This window comes from Pelophylax lessonae (assembly GCF_965119305.1).
Source record: "Pelophylax lessonae genome assembly, chromosome: 8".
NCBI lineage: Eukaryota > Metazoa > Chordata > Amphibia > Anura > Ranidae > Pelophylax > Pelophylax lessonae.
Genome location: NC_138775.1, coordinates 265,447,764 through 265,463,972, shown reverse-complemented (window position 1 = coordinate 265,463,972; position 16,209 = coordinate 265,447,764). Strand labels below are relative to the sequence as shown.

At 41.6% G+C, this 16,209-nt stretch overlaps 1 protein-coding gene across 1 annotated transcript in view; it reads right to left on the bottom strand.

Moving 5' to 3' along the window:
- CRYZ (crystallin zeta) overlaps nt 1-16,209 on the bottom strand; it is a 90,378-nt gene that overhangs the window by 55,441 nt on the left and 18,728 nt on the right. The window contains exons 4-9 of the mRNA XM_082266363.1: nt 14,484-14,647; nt 13,832-13,883; nt 11,776-11,925; nt 4,635-4,736; nt 2,319-2,414; nt 864-1,016 (exon numbers count right to left, since the gene is read on the bottom strand). Coding sequence (XP_082122489.1) covers nt 864-1,016; nt 2,319-2,414; nt 4,635-4,736; nt 11,776-11,925; nt 13,832-13,883; nt 14,484-14,647 — 717 coding nt within the window. The remainder of the gene's footprint in view (nt 1-863; nt 1,017-2,318; nt 2,415-4,634; nt 4,737-11,775; nt 11,926-13,831; nt 13,884-14,483; nt 14,648-16,209) is intronic.

Below are 16,209 nucleotides of genomic sequence, written 5' to 3'. Positions count from 1 at the left end.
TTTTCCACTAAAGTAGTAAGTGGGTGGGATTACAACGATTCTCTGACCAATCAGTGGCTAGTAGTGACAAACAATCAAGGCTGCACCCGAAGGATTGTGGGATATGGTATAGGTACGGCCCGCTTGGAACCACAACTGAGGTGGTACTGTTTAAGCGAGCCGTACCAAACCGTACCATGTAGTGGAAAAGCGCCGCTGTACAGAACTGTTCAAACACGTACCATGCAGTGGAAAAGCGCCAAAGCGAGCCGAACCGTGCAGAGGAAAAGCACTATAAGTAAAACTAGGCAGGATGGTTAGAGCAGGAGCACCCTTTCTGTTCTTTAATTACTGTAATGTCCTTTTTCCAGCACAAATAGTCTGATTTTCTCTGCATGTTTTTTTATTAATATTATGAGACAATAAAATAAGTGCATTTTAATTAATTCTTAACCATTGTAATCACTTTTTTTTTTGTACACACTGTAATGATCGTGATATTGCATGTGCACAGAGGACACCGGTTCCCGTAATCACCAGGATTTGCGGTCATGGTGAACACAATCAGGGAACCATTCTAGTTCACCCAACATGGAGACTGTCACCTGAGAACATTCATCTACAGACTGTGCATACAATGGGCCCTTTGCCATGGAACCTTGGCTGTACAATTACTTTACTAACATCCCTCCAAAAAAAGTCCATGCTCTACCATTTTCATTTACTTATAAAAGTTTCCATTAAGCAGAACAAAGTTATTTAACTGTTGTGATTTTTAAAATATAAGCACTTGATTTTCTTTCTTCGCATTACTTTTGAGGTAAATCGGTTTACAAAATGATTGCCATTTATTGTTCTTAAGGTGAAAGTTCCACTTAGATGACAAAGACCATCTTTCCGGTGGCTCCGCCACTCTGTATGAGGTCTTCGTGAGCTTGAGGGGCTTTCTCCAGGGGGTATTCAGGTCCAATGAGGGGCTTCACCCAGCCGGCTTCCATCCCTCCAACAAGGGCTGCTCCAGTCTCCTTCCACTCTTCCTAAATACCCAAAAAATAAATTTAATGGTATTAAAAATGTGTTGTGATACAGAATTTTGGAACATTCAGAGTCCATAAACACTGCAGCGACTTGTGTGCCCTCAAGTCGCCCCAAGTCGCTTGACATAACAAAAGCAATGTTAATCAATGAGTGCCGTCTTAATTGGCACTACTGAAGTCGCTCCGACTTCAGAAAAGGGTCCTGTACTACTTTGAGGTGACTTGTATCCGACTTGTCCCATAGACTTCAATAGGAGTCGCCTCCTTATCTTATTTGAAGCGACTTGTGATCCGACTTTCCATTAAAATGTTCCTGAACCAGAAAAAAAGATAATTTTTCGTAGAATTTTTAGTAGCACAGGGATGGGGCTCCTCTCCACCTGGGCGTTTTTGTTGCAGGCATTTATCGGGCATTTTTGGAGGCAGGCATGACTTTTTTTGGATTTAGTGTCTGGGGGGTCTAAAAAGTGTACCTGTGAAGTTTCAGCTCTGTGGCATGCCCAGAACCAGAAAAAAAGATAATTTCTTATAATTTTTAGTAGCACAGGGATATGGCTCCGCTCCACCTGGGCGTTTTTGTTGCAGGCATTTACTCCAAAGACGCCCAAAAAATGCCTGCAACAAAAAACGCCCAGGTGGAGCGGAGCCATATCCCTGTGCTACTAAAAATTATAAGAAATTATCTTTTTTTCTGGTTCTGGGCATGCCACAGAGCTGAAACTTCACAGGTACACTTTTTAGACCCCCCCAGACACTAAATCCAAAAAAAGTCATGCCTGCCTCCAAAAATGCCCGATAAATGCCTGCAACAAAAACGCCCAGGTGGAGAGGAGCCCCATCCCTGTGCTACTAAAAATTATAAGAAAACTTATCTTTTTTTCTGGTTCTGGACATGCTACAGAGCTGAAACTTCACAGGTACATTTTTTAGACCCCCCAGATACTAAATCCAAAGAAATCTAATTTTTTTTTTTTTAATAATTGGCTCTCTATCAAAAACGACAATTTAAGAACTTTTTTTTGTGTGATTGAGCATGACCCAGAACCATCATATTTTGATTGGCCAAATACAAAGTCGTCTATCATACAAGTCGCGCTGAATACGCGCAAAGTTGCGCTAACAAGTCGCCCCTTATGAGGCGACTTAGAGGTCGCGGCAGTGTGAACCGGCTCTTAAATAGAAATAGTGCCTAGGTTAAAGCAAATAAAAATACACACATACTGCAAACTATTTGTACGATGAGCTCAGATATTGTATTTTCATACAAGGTCAGGTTTATGCTCCTTCCTTGTTGTTAATTACCTTGGATGCGTTAAAGACGTACACCCCGGTGACGCTGGACTCCTTGAACATTGTATCTCTGGGGTTTATTTCAATAGGTCCTCTGCAGCCAATAACCTATTGTGAAGGAACAGAATACGGTTAGAATGCCCATTCCTTTAACCACTTCAGTCCCGGAAGGATTTGCCCCCCTAACGACCAGGCCATATTTTGTGATTCGGCACTGCGTTACTTTAAAGGAAAATTGCGAGGTCGTGCGACGCTGTACCCAAACAAAATTGATGTCCTTTTTTTCCCCACAGAGCTTTCTTTTGGTGGTATTTGATCACCTCGCGGTTTTTAGATTGTGTGCTATAAATAAAAAAAACAGCAACAATTTTGAAAAAAATAAATAAATTTTTTACTTTCTGCTATAAAACATTCCCAATAAAACATATAAAAAAATTACATTTTTAGTTTAGGCCAATTTGTATTCTGCTACATATTTTTGGTAAAAAAAAAAAAATCCCAAAAAGCACTGGTTTGCGTAAACGTTAGAGCGTTTACAAACTACGGGATAGATTTTTGGACTTTATTTATTTTTATTAGCAATGGCTGCGATCTGCAATTTTTAGCGGGACTGCGACATTGCCAGACAGATCAGTCCCCTAACAGACATTTTTTGGGGACCAGTGACACTAATACAGTAATCAGCGCTAAATAATATGCCCTGTTACTGTATAAATGACACTGGCAGGGAAGGGGTTAATACTGGGGTGATCAAAGGGGTTAAATGTATGCCTGTGTGCTCACTGACTGTGTGGGGGAGGGGGTTCTGTGACAGGCACAGACAGCTTAGCTGAAACTGCTCATCTGTCCCTGCCTGTCTGAGAGAAGATCCGCCTGCTTTGTTCACATAACAGGCGGATCTTCTCTCCGTTTCCCGGACGATCGTGGGAGGAAGGCGGAGATCGCCGCCTCTCCTCCCATGGCCCGCCTCCCGCTGTGTCTAAACACAGCGGGAGCGCGGCTCCGCTACGTGACTGGACGCAGCCGAGCCGCCCTGCTCTGCAGTAATATTACGGTGGGCGGTCGGCAAGCGGTTATGTTAAAGAGGATCTTCACTGCATCTGAGCACCACAAACCAAAAACACTTTAATTCATTTTTATTATTCAAAGTAAACTCTCCCGTCCATCCATCCATGTTTTATTTTGCTGAGAAATCGCTTTGAAAATCACCCCCTAGCATTTCTGAGTGTGGCCATCTTTGAGTAAGGGAAAACGATTCATGTAGCATTTACTTCCTGCCCTTAGCGCAAGTATGCATACAGGAGAGTGTGCTTAGCTGAGAAAACCTCTCCTCCTCCCCTCCCCTCCCCTCCCCTCCCCTCCCCTCCCCTCATGAAGCCTCCTGGGATGTGTGACATCATTTGCCTAGGCAGGAAACCAGGAAGTTACTGAAGAAATGTAAAAAAAAAAAAAAAAAAGTTGAAAACAAGTAATTATAATAATATACTTTACTATCTATTTACTAATGCTAGCAGCATGAAAAATTAAAAATAACCAATATTGATTAGGTGAGTGAAGATCCACTTTAAAGTATAACTAAAGGAAACATTTTTTTTTTTGTTTTAATTTTGGATGTGGAGAGGGATTAAAGCACCTGCCAGTGTCCCCAATAGGGAGAGTCACATCATATCATTAAAAGTGAAAGAAAAAGAAAATCCCAAATTTTGGGTTATTGCCAGAAAAGCAATAGAGGGGAAATCCCCCAATGGGGACACTAGTTCTGGTCCCCAGGGAATTTCCTTGATTTGCAGGGATTTTCTATCACTTCCTGTCTGGCTATAGGACAGGAAGTCAAATGACTGCAAGGAGACACAGATGGCAAAAAAAATAAAAATAAATAAAAATCTGTCAGGGGTTTTACTCCATCCAAAATAAAATAAGTTTTGCCATTAGTTCTACTTTAATCTCAGGCTCTTTGAAAGGGCATTTTATCTTTGAAATGTATTGGATTTTTGTTTGTTTTTGAATTGTGACAATATTCCAACTTGGAGAATGTACAGTGCATGGGGGGGTCTAGGTGGCAGAATTCTGGCAGTTATATGGCAATGACCAGCCACAGATATCTGGGTGAATCAAGGACAGATGAATATCAAACTGCGAGGCATGCTGAAGGCCATACAATATGTGTACTTGTACATTTTTTTTTTTATTATTTTTTTTTTTTTTTTTTTTTTTTTAGGAGTTAGGTCATGTTTTTAAGTTGTGGGGAGTAAGTTTAGGGTCCCCCCCCCCCAAAAAAAAAAAAAAAAAAAATGAAGAAAGCATGGGAGATGCAGTTGTATTACTTACTATTACTCTTCCTCCAACCGACAGGAGTTTAAGATCATTACTCAGGTTTTTGTTGGCGAGCATTTCCAATACGATATTAATTCCTTCTCCTCCAGTTGCTTCCTATGTAACAGGATGGATTAATAAGACATGGAGATTGATTTACTAAAGGCAAAAATACTTCACTTTGCAAAGAATACCCAATCACGTGCAAGAGAAAAAAAAAAGAGGATTGGATTATGGAGATCAGCAGAGCTTCCCCTCATTTTACAGCTTCCCCTCAGATCTAGAACATAACGCACTTACTGTGCACAGTATATTTGTGTTTAATAAGTCAACCTCCCTGTCTCCCAGTAAACCTATATTAATATCCGACACTCTTGAATACCATATCCGCTATTAAAAAAAAAAAAAAGAAAATGACCCCCCCCCCCCCCCAAAAAAAAAAAAAAAAAAAAAAAGTGTCTATGCAATGCATACAAATAATTGAAGGACTTTACAGTATAAGATGGTGTGAGATTTTATATATATATATATATATATATATATATATATATATATATATATATATATATATATATATATATATATTTTTTTTTTTTTTTTCCATAAGTGCTCATCTGAAATGAGTTGGTTCAAGAACCCTGGACATTATACGAAGATTATTTCAGAGTATATTAATGTTGGATCATTTATATTTTGAATATTTTAGACAAGCATGTTTTATATAAAAAGGAAAATACAGTAGAATACAATAAAATAGAACTATTTTATCAGAAATTCTATATTTGTATATATTGCATACCACAAATGTAATTGTTTAATTTTTTTTTTTTTTTTAATAGGCAACTTACACTGTTAAAAAAAAAAAATTAAAAAGAACACTTTTTATTCAGAGTACAGCATCAAGTCAATCTCCTGGGATATTGATCTCGTCAGTTAAGTGGCAGAGGGGGTTGTTATTCAGTTTCAGCTGCTTTGGTATTAACAGGTGCACTGGATGGGCAACGATGAGACAACCTCCAAAACAGGAATGGTTTTACAGGTGGAGGCCACTGAAATTTTGTTTCCCCTACTCATTTTTTCCCTGACGGTTTTCACTAGTCTTGCATTTGGATAGGGTCAGTGTCACTACTGGTAGCATTAGGCGATACCTGGACCCTATAGAGGTTGCACAGGCAGTCCAACTCCTCCAGGATGGCACATCAATACGTGCCATTGCCAGAAAGGTTTGCTGTGTCTCCCAGCACAAGAGCATTGAGGAGATTCCAGGAGACAGGCAGTTACTCTAGGAGAGCTGGACAGGGCTGTAGAAGGTCTTTAACCCATCAGCAGTATCTGCTCCTTTGTGCAAGGAGGAACAGGATGAGCACTGCCAGAGCCCTACAGAATGACCTCCAGCAGGCCACTGGTGCGAATGTCTCTGACCAAATAGTCTTCATGAGGGTGGCCTGAGGGCCCAATGTCCTCTAGTGGGCCCTGTGCTCACTGCCCGGCACCGTGGAGGTCGATTGGCATTTGCCACTTAACACCAGAATTGGCAGGTCCACCACTGGCGCCCTGTGCTTTTCACAGATGAGAGCAGGTTCACCCTGAGCACATGTGAGAGAAGGGAAAGGGTCTGGAGAAGCCGCAGAGAAGGTTTTGGTGCCTGTAACATCGCTCAGCATGACCAGTTTGGTGGTGGGTCAGTGATGGTCTGGGGAGGTATATCCATGGAGGGACGCACAGACCTCTACAGGCTAGACAATGGCACACTGACAGCCATTAGGAATCTGGATAAAATCCTTGGACCCATTGTCAGACCCTACGCTGATGCAGTGGGTCCTGGGTTCCTCCTGGTACACAACAATGCCCGGCCTCTTGTGGAGAGAGTATGCAGCCAGTTCCTGGAGAATTAAGAAATTGATACCATTAAATGGCCCCCACACTTTCCTGACCTAAATCCAACAGAACACCTCTGGGACATTATGTTTCGCTCCATCCGACGCTGCCAGGTTGCACCTCAGTCTGTTCAGGAGCTCAGTGATGCCCTGGTCCAGATCTGGGAGGAAATACCCCAGGACACCATCCGTCATCTCATTAGGAGCATGCCCCGGCATTGTCAGGCATGCATACAAGCACGTGGGGGGGGGGGGGGGGGGCTGGCATACAAACTACTGAGGACCATTTTGAGTAGCTGCAATTAAATTTCAGCAAAATAGACTAGCCTGCTGCATCATTTTTTCAGTTTGAATTTCGGGGGGGTCTTTGAGTTCAGCCCTCTGTAGGTTGATAATTTTCATTTCTATGAAAAAAATTTGAGAACACATAGTGTTCAAGAAAAAATGTGGGACTTTGCATGAGGTGTAACCAGAATAGACATAATGATAACACTATCACATATACATCTGCTGGTAAGCATAGAGAAGCATAGGATTGGTCATTATGTGTTTATTAAACTGTACATGGCAGATAATATTAGGTACAATGGATACGAGACAAATAAAAGGGGACATACACAAAGTACATATTTATAAATAACATACTAAGACCATAACAAATGTTTGAAAATGATAACAGGATAAACCAAAACTTATGGAGTAGCAATGAATGTTGATGTTGGGATGCATGTTGAGTATGGTGAAAAAATTGGAATGGCCTCCATGGCTCGACGCGTTTCGTGAATTATTTTCACTTCCTCAGGAGCAGGCACATTTCTAATTTCTAAAAAATATAATATATATGTAAGGTGGAACCAATCACGCATCCAAAGCAGTATTTGGGAACGACTAAAGTATAAATAGCTTACAGTGGAATGGTGGTTGTCAATGAGATGGAGGATCTCCCAGAGAAACGTCCCCATTGGGAACTGAGGGGGCGCTGTCTCCGCACAAAGCCACACCGCATGTCCAGTAAAGTGATGTGAATGGCCAAGGGTAGGTCTTGGGCTGGATAATAGGTAACAATCTGATAAAAGGGTACCAAAGGAATATATATTGGAAATAGGACCATAAATATATAATTAGAGTCATTAAGCCCAAGACCGAAGTGAGCAAGGAAATATCTGTGTGGAAGTTGGGACCAGAAGGCACCAATAGGTCAAAAAAAGTGAAAGGTAATCAGTGAAAAGGATGAAATAACCATAGATAGGTGCATAAGTTATGATACCAAAAGTGATGCTAGAACAAATAGATGAAAGAGACACCTGGTGCATAAAGGTGAAAAGAGTAAAACCCCATTAACAAAATAGTGAGCCAATATAGAGATTAAAGTGCCAAAAGTGATAATAAAACAAAATAAAGGGAAAAGGCATCAGGTGCAAAGAAAATGGAACCCAAGTGGCAGAGATAGTGCACATAAGTTATGAAACAGGAGACAAAAGGTAGACCTGCATTGTGGCATCGGCAGGGATGGCTCCCAGCGTCACGAACTGTTCAACGAGAGGACAGCCACCGGGCAGACTGAGCTGGCCGGTTGGCGTCCCAGTAATGACCAGTGATGGAAATCACGTGCAGGGACGCCGACGCCAGGAAATGACGTCGCGCTCCGGACGGAAAATCGTGGCGCCGATTCGCCGTGGCCACACCTACATCCCTCACACCAGTCCCGCCTACCAGGCCGGGGCGGGGGAGGGGGAGCAGAAGCGGCCAGGGAGAATCGCAGTTCCCATGAAGGAACGGTCTGGGGATAACAACCAGCCCCGATAACAACAACCAACCATCGATTGAATGAGAAAGTAAAATACAAGGGTGACCACCTGGGGGTCATCCCAATATTAAAAGTAAGAAATATAACTAGCAATTGTTAATAATGAATAATAGGAAATGGGGGAATAAAAATGGGATATCTTGTATATAATTTTAACTTTTAACTTTTTAATAATATAACTGATTACCTTTCACTTTTTTTGACCTATTGGAGCCTTCTGGTCCCAACTTCCACACAGATATTTCCTTGCTCACTTCGGTCTTGGGCTTAATGACTCTAATTATATATTTATGGTCCTATTTCCAATATATATTCCTTTGGTACCCTTTTATCAGATTGTTACCTATTATCCAGCCCAAGACCTACCCTTGGCCATTCACATCACTTTACTGGACATGCGGTGTGGCTTTGTGCGGAGACAGCGCCCCCTCAGTTCCCAATGGGGACGTTTCTCTGGGAGATCCTCCATCTCATTGACAACCACCATTCCACTGTAAGCTATTTATACTTTAGTCGTTCCCAAATACTGCTTTGGATGCGTGATTGGTTCCACCTTACATATATATTATATTTTTTAGAAATTAGAAATGTGCCTGCTCCTGAGGAAGTGAAAATAATTCACGAAACGCGTCGAGCCATGGAGGCCATTCCAATTTTTTCACCATACTCAACATGCATCCCAACATCAACATTCATTGCTACTCCATAAGTTTTGGTTTATCCTGTTATCATTTTCAAACATTTGTTATGGTCTTAGTATGTTATTTATAAATATGTACTTTGTGTATGTCCCCTTTTATTTGTCTCGTATCCATTGTACCTAATATTATCTGCCATGTACAGTTTAATAAACACATAATGACCAATCCTATGCTTCTCTATGCTTACCAGCAGATGTATATGTGATAGTGTTATCATTATGTCTATTCTGGTTACACCTCATGCAAAGTCCCACATTTTTTCTTGAACACTATGTGTTCTCAAATTTTTTTCATATACATAGGGATGGAGACTCAATGGCACGAGTTTCATATAAAGTCCCAAATTCCCCTTTCTTTCCCTTTAATCCACATCCCCTTTCCTCCCCCTTTTTCCCTATGTCCTTCTTATTATATTGATTTAGGGATGGAGGTGTTTACCAGTGTTTCTAACTATTATACCTTAACTTTATATACCCAATTATATACAAGATATCCCATTTTTATTCCCCCATTTCCTATTATTCATTATTAACAATTGCTAGTTATATTTCTTACTTTTAATATTGGGATGACCCCCAGGTGGTCACCCTTGTATTTTACTTTCTCATTCAATCGATGGTTGGTTGTTGTTATCGGGGCTGGTTGTTATCCCCAGACCGTTCCTTCATGGGAACTGCGATTCTCCCTGGCCGCTTCTGCTCCCCCTCCCCCGCCCCGGCCTGGTAGGCGGGACTGGTGTGAGGGATGTAGGTGTGGCCACGGCGAATCGGCGCCACGATTTTCCGTCCGGAGCACGACGTCATTTCCTGGCGTCGGCGTCCCTGCACGTGATTTCCATCACTGTTCATTACTGGGACGCCAACCGGCCAGCTCAGTCTGCCCGGTGGCTGTCCTCTCGTTGAACAGTTCGTGACGCTGGGAGCCATCCCTGCCGATGCCACAATGCAGGTCTACCTTTTGTCTCCTGTTTCATAACTTATGTGCACTATCTCTGCCACTTGGGTTCCATTTTCTTTGCACCTGATGCCTTTTCCCTTTATTTTGTTTTATTATCACTTTTGGCACTTTAATCTCTATATTGGCTCACTATTTTGTTAATGGGGTTTTACTCTTTTCACCTTTATGCACCAGGTGTCTCTTTCATCTATTTGTTCTAGCATCACTTTTGGTATCATAACTTATGCACCTATCTATGGTTATTTCATCCTTTTCACTGATTACCTTTCACTTTTTTTGACCTATTGGTGCCTTCTGGTCCCAACTTCCACACAGATATTTCCTTGCTCACTTCGGTCTTGGGCTTAATGACTCTAATTATATATTTATGGTCCTATTTCCAATATATATTCCTTTGGTACCCTTTTATCAGATTGTTACCTATTATCCAGCCCAAGACCTACCCTTGGCCATTCACATCACTTTACTGGACATGCGGTGTGGCTTTGTGCGGAGACAGCGCCCCCTCAGTTCCCAATGGGGACGTTTCTCTGGGAGATCCTCCATCTCATTGACAACCACCATTCCACTGTAAGCTATTTATACTTTAGTCGTTCCCAAATACTGCTTTGGATGCGTGATTGGTTCCACCTTACATATATATTATATTTTTTAGAAATTAGAAATGTGCCTGCTCCTGAGGAAGTGAAAATAATTCACGAAACGCGTCGAGCCATGGAGGCCATTCCAATTTTTTCACCATACTCAACATGCATCCCAACATCAACATTCATTGCTACTCCATAAGTTTTGGTTTATCCTGTTATCATTTTCAAACATTTGTTATGGTCTTAGTATGTTATTTATAAATATGTACTTTGTGTATGTCCCCTTTTATTTGTCTCGTATCCATTGTACCTAATATTATCTGCCATGTACAGTTTAATAAACACATAATGACCAATCCTATGCTTCTCTATGCTTACCAGCAGATGTATATGTGATAGTGTTATCATTATGTCTATTCTGGTTACACCTCATGCAAAGTCCCACATTTTTTCTTGAACACTATGTGTTCTCAAATTTTTTTCATATACATAGGGATGGAGACTCAATGGCACGAGTTTCATATAAAGTCCCAAATTCCCCTTTCTTTCCCTTTAATCCACATCCCCTTTCCTCCCCCTTTTTCCCTATGTCCTTCTTATAATTTTCATTTCTAGCAAACAATGTGTCATCCTTTCCTTCCTAACACATTACCCAGTCCGTACCAGTATAGATATCCAGCAAGATATTTTTCCCCATTGAGATCTGAAGGATTTTCAAAGTGTTCCTTTCATTTTTTTTGAGCAGAGTATTCTTAATTTCATAATATTGGAATCTGAATGGAAAAACAGGTAGAGTGGGTAGGAACAGTCTTTTGACCCTATAAATCTGGGTCTTTACTTTATAGGGACTATAGCCCCATATTCCTGTATAGGGCAGTATGTATAAATTTTATTTGAAATACACGTGTATATGATTTTATTATTCTTCTAGGCCTAAGGAAGGAAGCACTTTATCCATAAAGTGTGTTGGCTGTTTGTTGATGATGCTTACATTTATTCATACTTGGTGTTTCTTTAACTTTTTATCCATTTTTCTTCTGACATAAGACTGTAATTGGACCCATGTAACGAACAAGCATGCTAGGTGTCCATCAACCTCTTTATCATAGCTGACTGTTTTGGATCAGACTGTAAATTCTCCTTTCAAACCCATTTCAACTATCTATTCTCCCTATTAATATCAGATAGATTTATTTTAAAGCAAATCAAAACTTCACATATCCTTACCTGAATCTTCTCTATATAATCCTTGTCACTATGGTTGAAGACTTGGTGAGCACCATTTTGTAAAACTAAGTTCAATCCCTCTGGGCTTCCAGCAGTTCCGAAAACTCGAAACCCGTAGGCTCTGGCAACTTGGCAACAAGCTATCCCTGTCTGTTAGGGAATGAAATACAGAAGACAAACCCAATAATTTCACCTGCAACAGGCACATGGTAAATCAGCCATTCCGTTAGCTTAATTAGAGAACCTTACTTTTCAAGGCAAAGTGATAGCGTCGCTGAGAGCTTCACCCCCCCACTCCCTGCAAGGTATCCTCAACCCTCCAAACTCCCTGCTCCATCACAGCCTTCACCACCTTGCTCTGATGGAGTGAGGCTCTGGGTATGAAAGAGCAGGAGACTTTCCCAGTATGACAGTGCTTGGGCTGGAGTGGCAGCCCCGAACACTGTCACATGGGGGGAGCAGTGACTTAAAGCAGGTAAACTTAGACATTGGGCTGTATTCTCCCAGCAGTTTGTGATCTCCAGCGACTAGCGTGCAGCGCAGTATGAAAAATCACCATTTATGACTTCTGTCACTGAAGACACTGAATAAACAAGTACCAATGAAGTTCTGGAGTTTACTCCAGGTGCACTTCTACAGTTAGGAGTTGGCAAGGGTGCATGGATAGGTAAGCATGCCTTGTTGGGAGGAGGCGGGCTATCAGAAGTAGTGATCGACCGATATAGTTTTTTTAATGCTAATACCGATATTTTGGTCATCGGATATCGGTATCGGCCGATTTTCGGACATGTAAAAAATGTTTTATTTTTTTTTCTAAAAAGGTACTCCTTGTGGAGGGATCTGGTGGTCTAGAAGACCCCAAACCCCTCCTCGGCACCGAAAAGCATTCACAACGCCAAGTTTGGCTGTTTTGAATGCTGTCAGTTTTTTAAATTCGGCGCCTAGTACCCGGAAGTGATGTCATGACATCACTCCCGGGTTTTTTACATTGAGACCGGCACATGCGGCAGGGATACCGGCTTTCACGGGGACACATCTTCATGCTACACCGGGTCTTCTCTTCGGCAGCGGTGGAGGTAGGATGCCCGGGTCTCCCAGTGGGACGGGAGACCCGGGTGAGCAGTGGAAGGTGGTGGGAGAGTTGGGGGGGGGGTGGCTTCTCAGCCGCATTGGTTGTCATTACAAGTCAGCTGACCGTCAGGTATGGACACTGGTACAAGGGTGATGCCTCTAGCTGCAGGCATCACCCCAGGACATGCACTTTCCCTAAATATCGGCAACCTCAGGGGCCGATTCCGATATATCGGGGAAAGTGCATATCGATATATCGGGGAAAGTGCATATCGGCCCCCGATAGATCGGTGTTGCCAATAATCAGTCGATCTCTAATCAGAAGACATGGGGGTTGATTTTCTAAAACTAGAGAGTTCAAAATCTGGTGCAGCTGCTATTAATTTCAGTTTGTTCAATTAGGCTTTGACGAAAAAAACTTGAAGCCGATTGGTTTCTATGCAGAGCCACACCAGATTTTGCACTCTCCAGTTTTATTAAATCAACCCTATTGTCTCTTTGCCCTGAATGGACAGGGTCTCTTATATTGTATGTTTGTTCATTGAAACAAGAGCATTAAGGTTGTATGCCCATGAGTTTTCCTAGACCTGAAATTGGGATAGCAAGTAGATTACCAGCCAAAACTTTGATTTGGAATAAATTGGAAAACTTCCAAAAGTTCCACTAGATTTTATTGACTGTGGGCAGTTCCATTGGCCCAATTTCCCCTCACTTCAGGTCACATAGATGCCCTGGGTGTCATGGGGACAAGGAGTGAAGAGAAACCTTTTTCTTTGGGGACATTCCAATACAAATGCTTATTTTAGTTTTAGTTCGTTGAGAAAAAGATTAGGAGACGTTGGCATCTTTACTGTTCTGATGCTTTATGGACAGTAATAAAATAAAAATCTAACCCTTCCCCCCTATACCAAAAAATGTTGTCTGGAGCACCATCATGATGTGTATTCTTATGGTTACAGTCATATTCACTGTGTGTGCTACTTACCCCTCCACTTGCACCATGTATGAGGACCAGCTCTCCAGGTTTGCCATGCGCTCTATACAAAAATAATTAAAAAATACTGAAATACTTTCATTTTACTGAATCCAGGCAGGTGTTTAAAATATGTATTTAAAATCCTTACATTTATTTAATTTATGCCCGAGAACCTGATTTTAACTCTCCATCAGCCCTCTTGAAAAGCTGTGGTCCATACAAGGAGCTGACAAAAACATTTAGACAATAGTTTGATTCCGACTGTAATGTGTTCCTGGTTTTGATCCTAGGATCAAATAGGATAGGAGGAATAGGCAGGGTTTGGATAAACATATACAGGAGCCTTATTCTTCCAGCAGTTTGTGATCTCAAGTGACCACATGAGTGCAGTTCTGTATAAAAATCATCATTTATGGCTTCTGTCACTGAAGACATTGAATAAAACAAGTAGCACTGAATTAAATGGCATGCTCTGGCAGTCAACCCGAAGAAAGCCTTGAAGTACAGCAGATTTAAAGTGTGACTACACCTTTGTTGTAGTTACACTTCTGGTTTGGAAAAATTAAATTTTTTTATCTCAAGAAAGACTTTACTGAACAGATATAAAATAAGCATTACAAATTCCAGAGCTGGAGAAATGATACTGTCCCTATCACCTTACTTCTTGAAGAGTGCTCTGTAGGCGGTGAAGTAGGGGATGGATAAGGCGGCTCCTTGCTTAAAGGTAAGCTTTTCTGAAAGGGGATAAACCGTATCTTCAGAGGCCAGTGTGTACTCCGCATAACCCCCAGTAATGGTGGCCCTGGTAAACACACGATCACCTTTCTGAAAAAATATGGGATACAAACAATCATAAAAATTATTTGGAAGTATAATTTTTTCATTAAAAGTTTCAGGTATAGAAAAAGACCTATAATTATGAGCATTTATTTTCAAATTTTGAAGAGTTAATTTACTTGTAATGGAAAGACAGCCCCCCACAAACGTGACTCCCCCTAAGCAAACCAAATCATGGTGTTTATTCACTTTATTCTGCCGTGGTCTACTAGACTGATGACCACTTGCCGACCGCTTACTGTATATATACGGCGGCAAGGTGGCTCCTACAGGCCAAAGCACGTATCGGTACGTTGCTTGCCTGGTGACAGCTAGGGGGCGAGCACGTCAGCGGGGAAGCCGATGCGTGTGTCAGGTGGCTCCGATTGACACCCGTGATTGCTCCCCGCACAGAGAGAAGGACGGTCGGCTGTTGTAAACCAAAGCGGACCGTCCTTCTCCCTGGAATGATCACAGAGCTCATGTGATCCTTCTATATAGGATCACATGTCTCTATGGTCATCTCAGAAGCCACGCCCCCCAGTTAGAATCACTCCCCCGGGTCACATTTAACCCCTTGATCACCTATACTGTTAACCCCCTTCCCTGCCAGTGCCATTATTACAGTAACAGTGCATATTTCCAGCACTGATTACTGTAGTAATGTCACTGGCACCCCCAAAAGTGTGAAAAAGGTCAGTTAGGGGGTCCGATCTGTCCGCCGCAGTCCCACAAAAATAAAAATGACATGAATCTTTCCCGTAGTTTGTAGACGCGCTAACGTTTGCGCAAACCAATCAAAATAAGCTTATTGCAATTTTTTTTTACCAAAAGTATGTAGCAGATTACAAATTGGCCTAAAATGTTAAAGTTTGATTTTTAAATTTTTTTTTTGAGAATGTTATATAGCAGAATGTGAAAAATATTTTTTTTTTTTCAAAATTGTCGCTCTTTTTTCGTTTATAGCACAAAAAATCAAAAATCGCACAGGTGATCAAATACCACCAAAAGAAAGCTCTATTTGTGGGAAAAAAAGGACATCAATTTTATTTGGGTACAGCGTCGCACGACCGCGCAATTGTCCATTAAACTAACGCAGTGCCAAGTCGCAAAATAGGGTCTGGTCATTAAGGGAGAAAATCCTTCCGATCTTAAAGTGGTTAAAGACTTAAAGAGCCCCCACCAACCCACTTACACCCCTTCCCAGCAGCTCTGTTCCTAAGCAGTCCTGAAGTGTCCAGAGTGTAAGCTCTGTGTTGGAGCTTACATAGGGTTGATGAGGGTCAGCTCCTCCATTACATGCCAGTGTTCAAGCCTGTTGATTGGCAGCTCAGGCCTGATCACTACATCAGAGCGGTTGATTTACTAAAGGCAAATAGGCTGTTCACTTTGCAAGAGAGGTTACATTGTGCAAGGAAATTTTCTCCAGAGCTTATTGAATAAGGTGAAGTATCACTTTGCAAAGAGTACCCAACCACATGCAAAGAAAATAAGAAACACATGCCAGTTCCACTTTTCTTTGAAGAGGAAAGCCTGGAACAAACAGGATAGGATTGCAGTTTCCCACAGCC